At 38.6% G+C, this 19435-nt stretch overlaps 1 protein-coding gene and 1 pseudogene across 1 annotated transcript in view; one reads left to right on the forward strand and one right to left on the reverse strand.

Annotated features, from left to right (window-relative positions):
• GC (GC vitamin D binding protein) overlaps positions 1 to 11492 on the reverse strand; it is a 43591-nt gene extending 32099 nt beyond the window's left edge. Inside the window, exons 1-2 of the mRNA XM_064584010.1 lie at positions 11430 to 11492; positions 7620 to 7777 (exon numbers count right to left, since the gene is read on the reverse strand). Coding sequence (XP_064440080.1) covers positions 7620 to 7777; positions 11430 to 11492 — 221 coding nt within the window. The remainder of the gene's footprint in view (positions 1 to 7619; positions 7778 to 11429) is intronic.
• Positions 11493 to 11500: 8 nt separating this feature from the next.
• Positions 11501 to 12615, forward strand: LOC123847618 (glyceraldehyde-3-phosphate dehydrogenase-like; annotated as a pseudogene).
• The last annotated feature ends 6820 nt before the right edge of the window (positions 12616 to 19435 follow it).

Below are 19435 nucleotides of genomic sequence, written 5' to 3' on the forward strand. Positions count from 1 at the left end.
GATCCCCCATCTGTATTGAAAATAGCGGGGTTTTAGGTTCAGAAAATGGAGTCCAGTTAGTTGGAAAAAGAGGTCTGCTTTGATCTTGTTTAGTTACCTCTGTAAGGCCAATGGAAATCTGTGGTAAAGGAGATGAAAAGATACTATAAACCTTGCTAGAGATCGTATGGGAAGATAGTCTTGCTGTTTAAGAACCAACTCTATACTGTTCAAAGATTAACTTTCTGCCTACTAAAAATCTTCTAAACTTTTCCTTTGGCTAAACTATGAGTTTACTTTGTAAGTTAATTAAAAAAGTGATTTAGTCTTTTTGTAAATTATTTGGAAATCAACTTTAAATGAGGGCCAAAGGGTTTAAAAATAAAGAAACCCAGAACTCCGAATAACTGACAGATTAGTTTCCATTTTTAAGATAACACAACGTATGTACTCTTATAGTTTTTAATTTAACAGTATTTTAGTCATCTTTTGATTAGTTCATTTAAAGACAGAGTATATTGTTTCCCATTAAATTTGCTACAGGGTTTAAGATCAGCCTGTTCTTGCACTTAAAAAAGATAACTTTATCTCTGCTTTTGCAGTAGCCTCTACCATTCCTGTTTAATGACAAACTACATGTAGCAAGAATTGCAACATCTCATTTAGGTGTCCTCTTGAGAAATATCTACACAAGCTGCCAAATGCATTCCCTTAGCTGAGTATCTTTTCCTAACTGAAAATTAGCTCTCACATGCTAGTAGCTAAATATATGAATCTTTGCTCTGTCTTATTTCTGTAAGTTTCCTTAATCTTTCACATGTTGATTGCTTACAATGATTTGAAATTTGGGAAGAAATAACCCTAATTGGCTTAAATGAGAAGTCTCATGTTGCAATGACTAGTACATCTGAAGTGTTACAGTAGCAGTTACGGCAACTTAAATTTATTATTGAAATAGATTTTTAAAAAGAATTCTTTATTAAATAAGCAGTAGAATTTTACAGGAGTTGTTTTGCCTGTGAAGAATTGAAATGAGGCTCTTGGCTGTCTCAGTTGGTAGAGCATGCAACTCTGGATTTCAGGGTTGTAAGTTCCAGCCCCATGTTGGGTATAGAGATTACTTAAAAACAAAATCTTAAAAAAAAAAAAAAAAAAAAGTAGTCTTCTCTTTATCTTGCCATTGGCTTTAGAAGAAATACAGGTTTTTTACATAAGCAAGGCTAGTTCTAGGCAAAAGTGTGAGACAAAGCCAATCTTTATTCTTTCCCTATTTTCTCTTCTTTTAGTAACTCCTAGACCATACACTCTTTACCAAAGCTGTATTTTGAACACTTCTATGCTACTGTAGGCTGCTTAGAAACTCTTCCATTATAGTATAACAGTAGAAATTGCCTTCAAAATGATGTAATTTGCCAGTTTTCTTTTAATTCAGGTTCTTTCTATGTTATTAGTGTGGTGTCTGTATCTTGCCCTGATGAATGACCTCATGAGATGGATGTGTTAATAGCATAACGTATATATTATCCTTAAAGTTGATGTGCAGAGCAGGAGTAGAACATGATGTACATTGCAGAATACTTTAAGATTTTATTTGAGAGAGTGCACGAGCAGGGGGAGGGGCAGAGGGAGAGGGAGAAGCAGACTCCTTGCTGAGTGGGGAGCCTGATGTGGGGCTCAGTTCCAGGACCCTGAGATCATGACCTGAGCCAAAGTCAGATGCTTAACTGACTGAGCCACCCAGGCTACCGCTGGTCTTTTTTTTTTTCTTTTTTCCTAATTCTTATTTTAATTCCAGTATAGTTAATATGCAGTGTTATATTAGTTTCAGGTGTACAATATATTGATTCAACACTTCCATACATCACTCAGTGCCCATTGCCAGAAGTGCGCTCCTTAATCCCCATCACCTATTTCAGCCATCTCCCTACCCACTGCCCCTCTGGTGACCATCAGTTTGTTATCTATAGTTAAGATTCTGTTTCTTGGTTTCTTTTTTTTTCCCCCCTCCCTTTGATTGTTTCTTAAATTCCACAGATGAGTGAAATCATATGGTATTTGTCTATCTCTGATTGACTTATTTTGCTCAGCATTATATTCTCTAGCTCTATCCATGTCCTTGCAAGTAGCAAGATTTCTTTTTTTTATGGCTGAGTAATATTCCGATGTATACATCACCTCTTCTTTTCCATTCATCTGTTGATGGATACTTGGGCTGCTTCCATAATTTAGCTATTGTAAATAATGCTGCTATAAACATAGGGATCATGTATCCCTTTGAATTAGTTTTTTTTTTTTCTTTTGTATTTGGGGGGGTAAATATCCACTGGTGAAATTACTGAATTATAGGGTAGTTCTATTTTTAACTTTTCAAGGAACCTCTATACTGTTTTCCACAGTGGCTGCACCAGTTTGCATTCCCACCAACAGTGCAAGAGGGTTCCTTTTTCTCCACATCCTTGTCAACACCTGTTGTTTTTTGTGTTTTTTATTTTAGGCCTTCTGACAGGTGTAAGGTGATATCTCATTGTAGTTTTGATTTGCATTTCCCTGATGAAAAGATGCTCATCACTGATGATGTATCTGTTGGCCATCTGTAGGTTGTCTTTGGAGAAATATCTGTTCATGTCTTCTGCCCATTTTTTGTTTTTGTTTTTTTGTTTTGGTGAGTTTTAGAAGTTCTTTATATATTTTGGATACTAACCCTTTATTGGATGTGTCATTTGCAAATACTTTCTTCCATTCAGGAAGTTGCCTTTTAGTTTTGTTGATTGTTTCCTTTTCTGTGCAAATGCTTTTTATTTTGAGGTAACCCTAATAGCTTGTTTTTGCTTTTATTTCCTTTGCCTCAGGAGCCGTATCTGGAAAAATGTTGCTATGGCTGATGTCAGACATTTCTGCCTGTGCTCTCTTCTAGTATTTTTATGGCTTCAGGTCTCACATTTAGGTCTTTAATCCATTTTAAGTTTTTGTGTATGGTATAAGTGGTCCAGTTTCATTCCTTTGCATGTAGCTGTCCAGTTGTCCCAACACCATTTTTTGAAGAGACTGTCTTTCCCATTGTATATTCTTTCCTGCTTTGTCAAAGATTAATTGACCATATAATTGTGGGTTTCTGTTTTCTCTATTCTTTTTCATTGATCTATGTGTCTGTGCTAGTACCATACTGTTTTGATCACTACAGCTTCGTAATGAAATTCGAAGTCTAGAATTGATACGTCCAGCTTGGCTTTTCTTTTTCAAGACTTCTTTTGTTATTCGGGGTCTTTTGTGGTTCCATAAAAATTTTAGGATTGTTTATTTTATCTCTGTGAAAAGTGCTGGTGGAATTAAATGTGTGAATTGCTTTGAGGAGCCTAGACATTCTGACAAGATTCTTCCAATCCATGAGCATGGAATGTCTCTCCATTTCTTTATGTCATCTTTAATTTCTTTCATCATTGTTTAATAGTTTTCAGAGTATGGGTCTTTATTGCTTTGGTTAGGTTTATTCCTAGGTATGTTATTGGTTTTGGTGCAGTTGTAAATGGGATTGTTTTCTTAATTTCTCTGCTGCTTCATTATTGGTGTATAGAAATGCAACAGATTTCTGTACATTGATTTTTATCCTGTGACTTTACTGAATTTATCAGTTCTAGTAGCCTTTTTTTTTTTTTTTTTTGTGGAGTCTTTCAGGTTTTCTATATGTAGTGTGCTGTCATCTGCAAATAGTGAAAGTTTGATTTCTTCCCTGCTGATTTGGATGCCTCTTATTTCTTTTTGTTGTCTGATTGCTGTGAATAGGACTTCCAGTACTGTGTTGAACAAAAGTGGTGGAGGTGGGCATCCTTGTTTTGTTCCTGACCTTAGGGGGAAATCTCTGTTTTTCCTGCAGGGTATTCTTTATAGGATAGCCATTTTTCTGTTCTCGACTCCCATGAGAAATCCCAATATTCTTAAAATCTCCCTTTTTATTTAAGTTTATTCATGCTGCAATTCCCTCATTTGCAATTAAAGGCTTTCTAACTAACATGTTAGACCAATCTTCCCTCTGTTGCTATCATTTACCTAAAATGTAAATGAGACCATATTATTGCCTCCCTACTTATAACCCTTTAGTTAATTGCCCGTGTTTAAGGTTCATGACTATATCCTATGCACCTCTGTAAGGCTCTCTTTGCCTCACATATTAAAATTTAGTACAGCTGAACTGCTTGTGGTTCACTGAGCACATGGCATTCCTGGGTTTCCAAAGGTCTTTGTTTTCATTCTTTTCCTTGAAAGAGCTCTTACTCTTTTTTGTGTCTGCTCTCTTAGTTTTCAGTAGAAGCCTTTCACTTATTTAACATATATCTAATTCACACCACTTTTTGCCAGGTATCATGCAAAGCTATTGGTGTTACCATGGCATGCAGACCTCTATGGTCCTCATGGACCTTCTAATCTACTTAGGAAGACAGATGATGAAAACAAAATAGCAAATGTGTTGAGTGGTGAATATGTGGAGAATGCAGAAGAGATCAGTGGATACAGAGAAGTCAGTTTGAAGTCTGCTTCAGGAATCCAGGCAAGAAATGACAGTTGCTTGGCTTGTGGTACTGGCAACGGGATGGGGAGACTGTTTAGGACATAGAATCAGGGGTGATTGACCAGATGCTAGAAGGGAGAAAAAGTCAGAAGTGAGCCCCCAGGTTTCTGGCCCAAGCAAGTAGGTGACTATTAATGCCATTTTCTATGATAGGATGCACTGGAGGAAACAGTTTGGGGAAGATGCTGTGTTAGGAGGAACTCTGAGTCAGCACATGATCTGCTACTCTGGAGTGCACAAGGGACATGTATTTTTAGGCTGCACTGAGTCTTCCTGCACTGTGATCTGTTCACCCACAGTGCTCTTACTCTAGCTGAGACTCGTTCATCGAAGAGTTCCCATCAGCTAGCACAGAAACTCACCATTGTAAATCTTCAATAATAGTGTAATGGAGCAATTTAAATATCTAGTGAGGTTGTCAACCCTGTGTTTGAAATTAAAGACTATGATAGAACTCTATAATTTGTTTTTGCTCGTTGAAATACAGGTAAAATATGAACAAGTCAATTCATTTAAATTTTGCACTTTCATGCAAATCTACAAATGACTCATTTTGTATTTTAAACAAGAGGCTATTATATATTCAACAGAGTACAGGAGTTAGAAAATCTCACAAATACATATGGGTTTATTAAGCAAGGTGACTTCATTTATTTTAAAAGGAAAATTTGAGTTGAAATTAGAGATAAATTAACTTCTACCATGGTTCTGTCTGCTAAGGCTGTGGTTTAAGAAGTCTTACATACGTTGGCAAATAATCATAACTTTCCCCCCGAACATGTTCATAAAGAAATAAACCTCACTGAAGAGAACATCAGATATTTAAGAGAAATGCTTATTTAGACTAGAAGCAATCAATTTTGTCTTCTGCTTGGAAAAGCAAACATAAAGAAAATGGAATTTAAAAAACTCAGGAACAAGTTTCATATGAGATTGCCTCAACCTTAGACAAGTAGCTACAACTCTGTGCACCTCTGCTGCTTGATGGAATGAAGAATTCTGTGCTCACAACTGCTGCGGCTATAGTCCTAACTAGGGAACTGCCAACTGAGCATGCCTAAGAAAAAGTGATGGCTAGGTTTGGTTCATTAAGAAGAAATCCCTTTATAGCCACTTCTTGTTCAACTATTTTCCAATAATGGCGCCAAGTAATTTGTGAAAACAGGCCCGAGTATGAAAACCGCAATTACTTTTTGGAGAACGTTGCAGCGGTAGCATATTTTTTGCATCATTTAGAGTGAAGGAGGCAGGGGTTGATAATGAGAAAATGAGAGAATGAAGATAAAAAAAGATGAAATAAAGGGCGCCTGGGTGGCTCAGGTGGTTAAGCATCTGACTCTTGGTTCTGGCTCAGGCCCTGACCTCAGGGTTATGAGATCGAGCCCCACACATCAGGCTCTGTGCTGAGTGGGGAGTCTGCTTGAGATTCTCTCTCCCTCTGCCCTTCTGGCTCATGCTTGCTTTCTCTCTCTCTCAAAGAAATGAATCTTAAAAAAAAAAAAAAAGAGAAAATAAGCCAATTTATAGTAAAATGTCCATCATGAACAGTACAGATTGATGTGACAAATATACATATTTCTTTTCCACATTTTTTAATGCTTTCTAAGAAGAGAATGAAATCCTCAAAAATAGAATGTGTTAATATTCGTAGCCTGTTCATTAAGGGCTTCTAATGTTGCCTTCTAGCCATTTTCTAATAAACAGGACTCTAAAGAGGAAAGGCTGGGAATCTGAATAAATGAAATTCATATTTAAATTGGATTACATGGGCTTAACATTTCCAGGATCATATTGTAACAATTAAAAGATAACATATTTTCCCCAAGTAGAATCTATTAGATTATCTTGGTTTTCATGAATTTTTTGTTTGGGGGGGGGGGTTGTAATGTCAAGAGATAGGAAATTTTGAGAAACTAATTATAATAGGCAGAATATAGGCATACCTCTGAGATATTATGGGTTTGGTTCCAGACCCACATCCCAATAATGCAAATATCACAGCAAGACAAGTCAAATTATTGTTTCCCAATGCATAGAAGGTTTACATTATAGTGTAGTCTGTTAAGTGTACAATAGCATTGTGTCTAAAAAAAAGTACATACCTTAACTAAAACATACTTTATTGCTAAAAAAAAAAAAAAAATGCTAACCACCATCTGAGCTTTCAGCAGGTTATAATCACTGATCATAGCTCACCATAACAAATATAGTGATAATGAAATTGGTGATGATGAGAATTACCAAAATGTGGCACAGAAACACAAAGTGAGAAAATGCTGTTTGAAAAATGGTACTGACACACTTGCTTGATGCAGGGTTGCCACAAACCTTCAATTTGTGTTTACAGAAAACCAAAAACAGTATCTGCGATGCTCAGTAAAGCAAAGCTTAATAAACCAAGTTATGGGAGTGCGCCTGGTTGGGTCAGTCATTAAGTGTCTGCCTTTGGCTCGGGTCATGACCCCAGGGGCCTGGGATGGAGCCCTATGTTGACAGGCTCCCTGCTCAGCAGGGAGCCTCTCCTGCTCCCCATGCTTGTGCATGCACATTCTCTCTGTCAGATAAATAAAATCTTTAAAAATAAAATAAAACACAGAATGCTTATAATGCTCTTTTCTCTACCTCCCCGCCCCAAAAATGTTCACATCCTAATCCTTGGAACCTGTGAACAGGTTATTCTACATGGTAAGGGGGAATTAAGGCTGTTAATCAGACTACTGTAAAATATGTAGGTTTTCCTGGATTATCTGGGTGGGCCCAATGGAATCACAAGAGTCCCTTAAACATGGAAGAATAAGGCAGAAGTTTAGAAAAGATTAATAAGAGATGTGAGGAGGAAAGTAGAGACTGGAATGATGTGATTGTTGACTTTCAAAATGGAAAGGGGACATGAGCCCCAAAATGTAGGCAGCCTCTAGAAGTTGGAAAAGGCAAGAAAACAAGGGTATTACCATCTCCAGTTCTGAGAACTTTCCTTTTTTTTTTTTTTTTTCCATTTCTGTACTTTTTTTAACTTCTTAAATTTTGGAACTGCTGTTATATACATAGAGACTTATAATTACTTCTGATAAATTACCCCTTCCTCAGTATGTCCTTCTTTATGTAATACTTTGTCTTGTAGTCTCTTTTGTCTAATATTAATATAGCCATGACAGGTTTCTTATACTTTTTACATGGTTTATCTTTTTCCATGTTTTTACTTTGAAAATATTTGTCTTTGTACTTAAGGACTTTCTTGAAAAAGGCATTTAGCCATATCTTTCTTAAAAATTAAGACATACTCTTTTAATTGGAGTGTTTAGTTCATTTATGTTATTGATATGATTGAGTTTGAATCTACCATCTTGTTTCATGTGCTTGAATGTTTTTCCATTTCTCTCTTTGATATTCTGTTCTTGCCTCTTTCATGTCAATTGAATATTTTTATCATTCAGCTTTTTAAGTTTTATTTTTTAGTTGTTGCTCTAGGACTAACATTATCTTTAATATATCAAAGCTTATTGGTTTTACATCTGACACTTCACACTTCCCATTTAACATTTGATAGGTCTTATTTCCCACTTTCCCACTTCTCATTTCATATTTTCACTTTCCATTTCATACATTTAAAACTTACACAGTATAATACCATTTACCCATACCACCCTTTGTACTATTTTTGTATTTGTTCATGTTTTATAAACCTTTCTAAGTTATTCTTCTTGCCTTATTTAGCACTTTAAACATGTTTTCTCATTAACTTATAAGTAGTTGTAGTTTTTACTGCTCTCAGGTATATGGTGTGTCTGATTGCTTTCAGTATTAGTGCTTTGTCTTTCGTTTCCTCTAGTGTTTGTGCACAGTGTGGTTCCCGCCTTTTTTTTTTAAAAAAACTTATTTGAGAGAGAGAGAGAGAGAGCCAGAGCATGAGCAAGAGCTGGGAGGAGGAGGCAGAGGGAGAGGAAGACTCCCTGCTGAGTGGGGAGCCCAACATGGGGCTCCTTCCCTGGACCCTGGGAATGACCTGAGCCAAAGACGGATGGTGTAACTGACAGAGCCACCCAGGTGTCCCCTGTGTGGTTCTTTTTACATCTATCTCAAGGTTTCATTGAACAGATTGTCTGCAGTGTTTTTCATCAAATGTTTTTCATCAAATGTGTGAAATGTTTGACCGTTATTTTTGAAGGACTTTTCTGCCCTAATCTTTTGTTTGGGAGTATAATTACACATGCTCCCAGTGGTATATTAGACTATCTGATGTTATACCAGAGCATATGTCCCTGAGGTTCTATTCAGCTTTTTAAACCTTTGTTCTCTCTCTTCCTCAGTTTAGATAATTCCAATTCATTAGCCTCAAACTCATTATTCTTTTATCTCCAGTCTCATTCAAAGAATTTGGCTTTTTTTTTCAGTTTTAAAATTTCTATCTTTTTATAGTTTCTATTTTGCTACTATGTTTCTTTGTTTACTTAAGACCATATTTGTTTTTCTTTAAGCATATTCTTTAAATCTTCCTTCATATTAATATAAGCTGCTTTGGGACAAACAAAAACTAAAAGAATTTGTGATCACTAAACCAGCCCTACAAGAAACATTGAAAGGGGTCCTCTAGGCAAAGAGCCTAAAAGTAACAGACCAGAAAGGAACAGAGACAATATACAGTAACAATCACCTTACAGGCAATACAATATCACTAAATTCATATCTTTCAATAGTTACCCTGAATGTAAATGGGCTAAGTGCCCCAATTAAAAGACACAGGGTATCAGATTGGATAAAAAAACAAGACCCAGGGGCGCCTGGGTGGCTCAGTTGGTTAAGCGACTGCCTTCGGCTCAGGTCATGATCCTGGAGTCCCTGGATCAAGTCCCACATCGGGCTCCCTGCTCGGCAGGGAGTCTGCTTCTCCCTCTGACCCTCTCCCCTCTCATGTGCTCTCTCTCATTCTCTCTCAAATAAATAAAATCTTAAAAAAAAAAAAAAAAAGACCCAGGGGTGCCTGGGTGGCTCAGTCGTTGAGTGTCTGCCTTCAGCTTAGGTCATGAACCTGGGGTCCTGGGATTGAGCCCCACATCAGGCTCTCTGCTCAGCGGGAAGCCTGCTTCTCCCACTCCCCCTGCTTGTGTTCCCTCTTGCTGTCTCTCTGTCAAATAAATAAATAAAATCTTTAAAACAAACCACCAAGACCCATTGATATGCTGTCTGAAAGAGACTGATTTTAGACCCAAAGTCACCTCCAGATTTAAAGTGAGGGGGTGGAAAACCATTTACCATGCTAATGGACATCAAAAGAAAGCTGGGGTGATAATCTTTATATCAGACAAATTAGATTTTAAACCAAAGACTGTAATAGATGAGGAAGGACACCACATCATACTTAAAGGATCTATCCAACAATAAGATCTAACAGTTATAAATATTTATGCCCCTAACATGATCAAAGAAACACATTGACAATAATACAATAATAGTAGGGGACTTTAACACCCTCCTTACTAAAATGGATAGATCATCTAAGCAAAAAATCAAGGAAATAAGGGCTTTAAATGACACACTGGACCAAATGGACTTCACAGATATATTCAGAATATTCCATCCCAAAGCAACAGAGTACACATTCTTCTCTAGTGCCCATGGAACATTCTCCAGAATAGATCACATCGTAGGTCACAAATCAGGTCTCAACCGGTACCAAAAGATTGGGATCATTCCCTGAATATTTTCAGACCACAATGTTTTGAAACTAGAACTCAATCACAAGAGGAAAGTCGGAAAGAACTCAAGTACATGGAGGCTAAAGAGCATCCTACTAAAGAATGAATGGGTCAACCAGGAAATTAAAGAAGAATTAAAAACATTCATGGAAACCAATGAAAATGAAACCACAACTGTTCCAAATCTTTGGGATGCAGCAAAGGCAGTCCTAAGAGGAAAGTATATAGCAATACAAGCCTTTCTCAAGAAACAAGAAAGGTCTCAAATACACAACCTAACCCTCCACCTAAAGGAGCTGGAGAAAGAACAGCAAATAAAGCCTAAACCGAGCAGGAGAAGAGAAATAATAAAGATCAGAGCAGAAATCAATGAAATAGAAACCAAAAGAATAGTAGAATAGATCAAAGAAACTAGGAGCTGGTTCTTTGAAAGAATTAACAAGATTGATAAATCCCTGGCCAGACTTATCAAAAGGAAAAGAGAAAAGACCCAAATAAACAAAATCATGAATGAAAGAGGGCAGCTCACCACCAACACCAAATAAATACAATTATAAGAGCATATTATGAGAAAGCATATGCTATCAAATTAGACAATCTGGAAGAAATGGATGCATTCTTAGAGATGTATAAACTACCAAAACTGAATCAGGAAGAAATAGAAAACCTGAACAGACCTATAACCAGTAAGGAAATTGAAGCAGTCATCAAAAATCTCCCAACAAAAAAGAGCTCAGGACCAGATGGCTTCCCAGGGAAATTCTACCAAACATTTAAAGAAGAATACCTATTCTTCTGAAACTGTTCCAAAAAATAGAAATGGAAGGAAAAGTTCCAAACTTGTTTTATGAGGCCACCATTACCTTGATCCCAAAACCAGACAAAGACCCCATCAAAAAGAATTACAGACCAATATCCCTGATGAAGATGGATGCAAAAATTCTCACCAAAATACTAGCCAATAGGATCCAACAGTACATTAAAAGGATTATTCCCACGCCCAAGTGGGATTTATCCCTGGGCTGCAAGGTTGGTTCAACATCCCCAAATCAATCAGTGTGATACAATACGTTAATAAAAGAAAGAATAAGGACTATATGATACTCTTAATAAATGCAGAAAAAGCATTTGCCAAAGTACAGCATCCTTTCTTGATTAAAACTCTTCAGAGTGTAGGGATAGAGTGTACATACCTCAATATCATAAAAGCCATCTATGAGGCTCTCTGCTCCTCCCCGTTCCACAGATAACCACATCTTCTGGTGCAGTGCCAGCCGCGTCCCCAAGACATGATAGTGAAGGTCGGAGTGAACGGATTTGGCCCTATTGGGTGCCTGGTCACCAGGGCTGCTTTTAACTCTGGCAAAGTGGATGTTGTCACCATCAATGACCCCTTCATTGACCTCAACTACGTGGTCTACATGTTCCAGTATGATTCCACCCATGGCAAATTCCACAGCACAGTCAAGGCTGAGAACGGGAAGCTTGTCATCAATGGAAAGTTCATCTCCATCTTCCAGGAGCGAGATCCTGCCAACATCAAATGGGCTGATGATGGTGCTCAGTATGTTGTGGAGTCCACTGGGGTCTTCACCACCATGGAGAAGACTGGGGCTCACTTGAAGGGCAGGGCCAAGAGGGTTATAATCTCTGCTCCCTCTGCTGATGCCCCTTTGTTCGTGATGGGTGTGAACCATGAGAAGTATGACAACTCCCTCAAGATTGTCAGCAATGCCTCCTGCACCACCAACTGCTTGGTTCCTCTGGCCAAGGTTATCCATGACAACTTCGGCATCGTGGAGGGACTCATGACCACCATCCATGCCATCACTGCCACCCAAAAGACCGTGGACGGCCCCTGTGGAGAAGCTGGGGAAGCTGTGGCATGATGGCCGAGGGGCTACCCAGAACATCATCCCTGCTTCCACTGGCGCTGCCAAGGCTGTGGGCAAGGTCATCCCTGAGCTGAACAGGAAGCTCACTGGCATGGCCTTCCGTATCCCCACCCCCAACGTGTCCATCGTGGATCTGATCTGCTGCCTGGAGAAAGCTACCAAATATGATGACATCAAGAAAGTGGTGAAGCAGGCATCAGAGAGCCCCCTCAAGGACATACTGGGGTACACTGAGGACCAGCTTGTCTCCTGCGACTTTAACAGTGACACCCACTCCTCCACCTTCGATGCTGGGGCTGGCATTGCTCTCAACAACTACTTTGTCAAGCTCATTTCCTGGTATGACAATGAATTCAGCTACAGCAACCGGGTAGTGGACCTTATGGTCCACATGGCCTCCAAGGAGTAAGAGCCCCCTGGACCACCAGCCCCAGTGAAAGCAAGAGGAAGAGAGAGGCCCTCAGCTGCTGGGGAGTCCCTGCCCCAACTTATCCCCTCAAACACTAAGAATCTCCTGACCTCCATCGTTTCCATCCCAGACCCCCTGAAGAAGGGGAGAGGCTTTGCGAGCCCTACCTTGTCATGTACCATCAATAAGGTATACTGTACCCAGCCAAAAAAAAAAAAAAAAAAAAAAAAAGGCCATCTATGAAAAACCCACAGCGAATATCATTCTCAATGGGGAAAAATTGAGACCTTTTCTCCTAAGGTCAGGAACATGGCAGGGATGTCCAATCTCACCACTGCAATTCAACATAGTACTAGAACTCCTAGCCTCAGCAATCAGACAACAAAAAGAAAACGCATCTGAATCAGCAAAGAAGAAATGAAACTCTCACTCTTTGCAGATGATGATACTTTATGTGGGAAACCCAAAAGATTCCACCCCCAAACTGCTAGAACTCATACAGGAATTCAGTAAAGTGACAGGATATAAAATCAATGCACAAAAATCAGTTGCATTTCTATACACTAACAAGACAGAGGAGAAATTGAGTCGATCTCATTTACAATTGCACCCAAAACCATAAGCTACCTAGGAATAAATCTAACCAAAGAGGCAAAGAACCTGTACTCAGAAAACTATAGAATACTCATGAAAGAAATTGAGGAAGATACAAAGAAATGGAAAAACATTCCATGCTCATGGATTGGAAGAAGAAATATTGTGAAAATGTCTATGCTACCTAGAGCAATCTACACATTTAATGCAATCCCTATCAAAATACCATCCACTTTTTTCAAAGAAATGGAACAAATAATCCTAAAATTTGTATGGAACCAGAAAAGACCCCAAACAGCCAGAGGAATGTTGAAAAAGAAAAGCAAAGCTGGTGGCATTACAATTCCAGACTTCAAGCTCTATTACAAAGCTGTCATCATCAAGACAGTATGGTACTGGCACAAAAACAGACACATAGAACAGAGAGCCCAGTAATGGACCCTCAATTCTATGGTCAAGTAATCTTCGACAAAGCAGGGAAGAGTGTCCAATGGAAAAAATACAGTCTCTTCAACAAATGGTGTTGGGAAAATTGGATAGCCACATGCAGAAGAATGAAACTGGACCATTTCCTCACACCACACACAAAAATAGACTCCAAATGGTTGAAAGACCTCAATGTGAGACAGGAATCCATCAAAATCCTAGAGGAGAACAGGCAGCAACCTCTTCAACCTCAGCCGCAGTAACTGTTTCCTAGAAACATCGCCAAAGGCAAGGGAAGCAAGGGCAAAATGAACTATTGGGATTTCATCAATATAAAAAGCTTTTGCAAAGCAAAGGAAATAGTCAACAAAACCAAAAGACAACTGACAGAATGGGAGAAGATATTTGCAAATGACATATCAGATAAAGGGCTAGTATCCAAAATCCATAAAGAACTTATCAAACTCAACACCCAAAGAAATAATCCAATCAAGAAATGGGCAGAAGACATGAACAGACATTTCTGCAAAGAAGACATCCAAACGGCCAACAGATGCATGAAAAAGTGCTCAACATCACTTGGCATCAGGGAAATACAAATCAAAACCACAATGATATACCACCTCACACCAGTCAGAATGCCTAAATTAACAAGTCAGGAAACGACAGATGTTGGCGAGGATGTGGAGAAAGGGGAACCCTCCTATACTGTTGGGGGGAATGCAAGCTGGTGCAGCCACTCTGGAAAACAGTATGGAGATTCCTCAAAAAGTTGAAAATAGAGCTACCCTTATCAAGTTTAGATTTTCTTGGGGAAAAAAAATGTTTCTTCATTTGTTATATACCCTTAGAACCATTTCCAGAGACTTTCACTAGTTTCCCTGGGGGAGCAAGTCCATGGCGTTTCCTCATACTATCATGCCAAAGGAACTACAAGGTTTCTTTTTTGGGATGATGAAAATGTTCCAAAATTAGATATGGTGATGGTTGCCTGACTATACTAAAAAACATTCAATCTTATACCTTAATCAGATGAACATTATGGAATTTAAATTACATCTCAGTAATTTTGCCATTAAAAAAAGAATATATGACGCTTACCAAAATGTGGTTACTGTGTTGAGAAGGGAAAAGAGAAGACAGGTTAAGCAGTGCTAGAACCTTCCAGGTCCCATACCCGACTAGTGGAAAGGCTTCATCACCACCTTTTTAAACATCAAAACACCCAGCTAAGGTGCTAAAAAGACTACATTCCAGACATATAGATCTCATTGGAGAGTAAGATCTACTCTAGATCCACCTGTACAGAGCCTAATATCCAAGTCCTTACAAGAGCAATAAAAGACAGCATTTAGAGGGATTCAGTCCCTCCAAGTTACAGGGGCTTGAGAAACACTGTGCTTTTCTTTTTTTTTTTTTTAAGATTTTATTTATTTGACAGCGAGAGAGACAGCGAGAGAGGGAACACAAGCAGCAGGAGTGGGAGAGGGAGAAGCAGGCTTCCCACGGAGCAGGAAGCCCGATGCGGGGGCTCGATTCCAGGACCCTGGGATCATGACCTGAGCCGAAGGCAGACGCTTAACGGCTGAGCCACCCAGGCGCCCCTGAAACACTGTGCTTTTCACTCATCCACCCTAAGGAAAGGCAAAATTAAGCTCACACAAGTCTAAGATGAAGTTGGCCAATAATTGAAATGCCAACTGAAAAAAGTCAAATCTTTATAGGAATATAATGGAATGCAGTGTTTTTTTTTTTAAATAACATTCAATAGTGTCCAGTATACAATGAAAAAGTTACTACATATGAAAAGAAACCGAAAAATGTCACCGATAATCCAGATAAAAATCAGTCACTAGAAACCAACTTTGAGATGGCCCTCGCATACTATTTAGTAGAACAAAGACTAGAAGGCAGCTTATATATTTTTTATTAACATATAAGGTATTATTTGTTTCAGGGGTACAGGTCTGTGATTCATCAGTCTTACACAATTCACAACACTCACCATAGCACATACCCTCCCCAGTATCCATCACCCAGACACCCCATCCCTGCCAGCCCCCTCCACTCGAGCAAATTTCAGTTTGTTTCCTGAGATTAATAGTCTCTTATGGTTTGTCTCCCTCTCTGCTTTCATCTTGTTTCATTTTTTCCTCCTTTCCCCTATGATTCTCTGCCTTGTTTCTCAAATTCCACATATTAGTGAGATCAAATGATAATTGTCTTTCTCTGATTAGCTTATTTCACTTAGCATAATACCCTCTAGTTCCATCCACATTGTAGCAAAAGGCAAGATTTCATTTTTTGATTGCTGCATAATGTTCCATTGTATATATACACACCACATCTTCTTTATCCATTCATCCTTTGATGGACATCTAGGCTCTTTCCATAGTTTGGCTATTGTGGACATTGCTGCTATAAACATTGGGGTGCACATGCCCCTTCAGATCACTACATTTGTATCTTTGGAGTAAATACCCAGTGGTGCAATTGCTGGATCGTAGGGTAGCTCTAAACTTGGATAGTCTGTGGTATTTAAAACAAGACCCACTCACTCCTTACTCCCAGCTCAGCAAGACAAGTATAAGTACAAAGGACTCCCTTTTCCCTCCTCTCTCAGTTGGTAGGGCTACCCAGCAGAGGGCCAGGATGCCAGCATTTCTCCTCCTACCTTTATCTACCTGTTACTGAGGCTAAGCTCCAGGTGAGTGTGGCTGAAAAATAAGTGCCCCTTTTCTGCCCAGCTCCTGCTCATGGGATATAGGTTCAACCTTGGGCATGGCATCACTGAGAAAACTTGAGCCCTAACTGCCCTTGCTGTGGTTTGTGGGTAGGAGCTCAAGGACAAGAGAGGCACACCAAGGTGACCTGGGCCTTTAGCTAAGATGCTCCCGCCACTGAGTGCTCAGCTCTATTTCACTCTTGATTTCTTAGGAGAAAGTATAGGGGTAATCTTCATGACAATGGATTCCTAGATATGACACCAGGATGATAAACAACAAAAGAGAAAACAGATAAATGGACTTCATCAAAACTAGCGTCCTTTGTAGGACAAAGGTTTTTACCAAGAGCTTGTAAAGACAACCCCTAGAGTAGGAGAAAATATTTGCAAATTATATCTGATAAGGGTCTTGTAACCAAAATATATAGAACTCTTACAACTCAACAATAAAAAGACAACTGAATTAAAAAAAGGGGGGGGGGTAAAGGATCTGAATAGATATTTCTCCAAGGAAGGTATATAAGCTGACAAAAAACACATAAAAGATGCTTGACCTCATTAGTCATCAGGGAGATGCAAACCAAAACCACAATGAGGCACCACTTCATACCCACTTGGATGACTACAATCTCAAAGTTGGATAATGTGTTGAGAATGTGGAGAAATTAAAACCTTCATAAACTGATTGTGGGGGATATAAAATGATGCAGTCACTTTGAAAAATGGTCTGGAAATTCCTCAAATGGTTAAATATAGTTACTATGTGATCCAGCAGCTCCACTCCTAGATTTCTTCCCAAGAGAAATGAAACTTTATGTCTACACAAAAACTTTTAACAAACGTTTATAGCAGCACAACTCATAATAGCCAAATGGTACGAACAACCTAATTGCCCATCAGCTGATGAATGGATAAACAAAATGTGATATATCTGTATAGAATACTGGGAATGAAGTAAGGATACATGTTGAACATGTGGAACCTTGAAACCATTATGCTAAATGACCACCTATTACATGATTCTATTCATGTGAAATATCCAGAATAAGCCAAGCTATGGAGACAAAGTAGCTTAGTGGTTGCCTATGTTTAGGGAAATGGGGGAATCAGTGGGGTGATAGCTAAAGGGTATAGCATTTCTTTCTTTCCTTTTTTTTTTTTTTTTTAAGATTTACTTATTTTAGAGAGAGTGCACATGCATACACATGGAGGAGAGTGGGCAGAAAGAGAATCTTTTTTTTTTTTTGAGACAGAATGAGAGAGAGAGAGCACATGAGAGGGGGGAGGGCCAGAGGGAGAAGCAGACTCCCCACCGAGCAGGGAGCCCGATGCGGGACTCCATCCAGGGACTCCAGGATCATGACCTGAACCGAAAGCAGTCACTTAACCAACTGAGCCACCCAGGCGCCCGCAGAAAGAGAATCTTAAGCAGACTCTCCAGTGAGTGTGGAGCCCAATGCTGGGCTTGATCCCACAACCCCAAGATCATGACCTGAGCTGAAACCAAGGGTCGGTTGCTTAACCAACTGAGCCACCCAGGGGTTCCGGAATTTCTTTTTGAGGGGATGAAAAGGTTCTAAAATTGACAGTGCTGATGATTGCATGTATCTGTGGATAGATTAATATTTTAAATAGAGGCATTATATGGTCTGTGAATTTTATTTTAATAAAGCTATTATCAAAAAGAAAAATTATGCATAAGCAGGGCTTATATGTCTTTGCACTCTGCATGCACAGCCAATCTTTGTCCTAGATCAAATGGGAAGCTCATTGTCTCCTGGGCACATTTCCTACTACCATGCATATTCTCCTCCCCCACCCCATACCCTATGCTGCAAATTCCTCCATACAGTGGGGCCACTGTGCTCTGCATGGATTGCAGCTCGTTGCAGTTGAGGTCAGCACATTTTCTACAAATAGAGAGCCAGGGTAACCTTGGGGCTTAGCTTCTGAGGTTCCTCATTCAGAGGGATTCAAATTTAACTGTTGTCTAATGCCTGAAAGCAGGTACCTCATTAATGGTTTCTTACAGCAGGAACTCTAGCATGGTATTTGATTTTCCTGTTATTCCTTCATACCTGAAAGAGGATATACTCTTGATACATAAACAGAATTACAAATACCTAAAATATAAAAGCTCTGCCTATAAGTGTTGACAGTAATTATTTAAGAATATCACTGTCATATTTTTAGATGACTAGTCTTTAATTTTTAAATATTTGTATTCCACTTTCCTATAACTTCTTGGTAGTTTCTTCTTTTTACCTGTTCTCAAAGTTGATTTTGAGATGAAAATTAATCAGTATTAGAAAAACTAAGTGTTTGAAAATACCAACTTAATTTTAAATTTGTAGAAGTGAGCAAAATATTTTTTTGAGCTAATTGACTTAATTGTAGTCAGTCTTGAATAATGCCTTTATTTCTTTGGAAAGTAGATTTTATTTGTCTTGACTAAGTATTGGATATAAGCCTTTATTCTAGTAGCTCCATACACTTATTATTTTATTTTTCACTCTTACCTATTCCAATAAATACTTCATTGTTTTAATAGTTTTAGGTTCTCCAGTGCTTTTAATTATTGCAATTAATGTTTATTTAAACTTTGAGCTTAATATTTTTATTCTTTTGATATTTACCTTCTAGCATTATTCACATGCAAGATCATATTGGCATTCTGCATAGAGCTGTGCCTACACTGATCAGGTTAGGTCAATATGTTCTTTAACAGAAAAACAAGACCCTTAGGATAATCTCATCAACACTTGTGATGTTATAGGGAATTAAAAAATCAAACTGTACAGAACCTTTAAGTTGTTTTCACATTGGTTTTCTCATTCTCGATATCCCAGAGTTTAATTAGTGCTGTTCAAACATCCTTTTGATTGAATCGATTGGATAGCAGCCAAATTGCTGCCCAGTTTAGTCAAACCACCATTTGGAATACTCAAATGGGGGACTAAGATAGAAAGATCTGATGAACTCAGTTTGATGTCATACATAAACTCTAATTTGGTTGAGGATAAAAGGAACTAGCAAAGAAAAGTTTTCTGGTAACAGAAATTTATTCTCAGTCTATTTCTGAACCAATTTTTTTTTTTTTTAAAGAAAGACATCTGATTACCTATTAGGAAGCTCACTTCTGATTGTCAC

The sequence above is a fragment of the Mirounga angustirostris genome, unplaced genomic scaffold (genome assembly GCF_029215605.1).
Source record: "Mirounga angustirostris isolate CCGP_5_RB_7025 unplaced genomic scaffold, mMirAng1.0.hap1 SCAF_2, whole genome shotgun sequence".
Lineage (NCBI taxonomy): Eukaryota > Metazoa > Chordata > Mammalia > Carnivora > Phocidae > Mirounga > Mirounga angustirostris.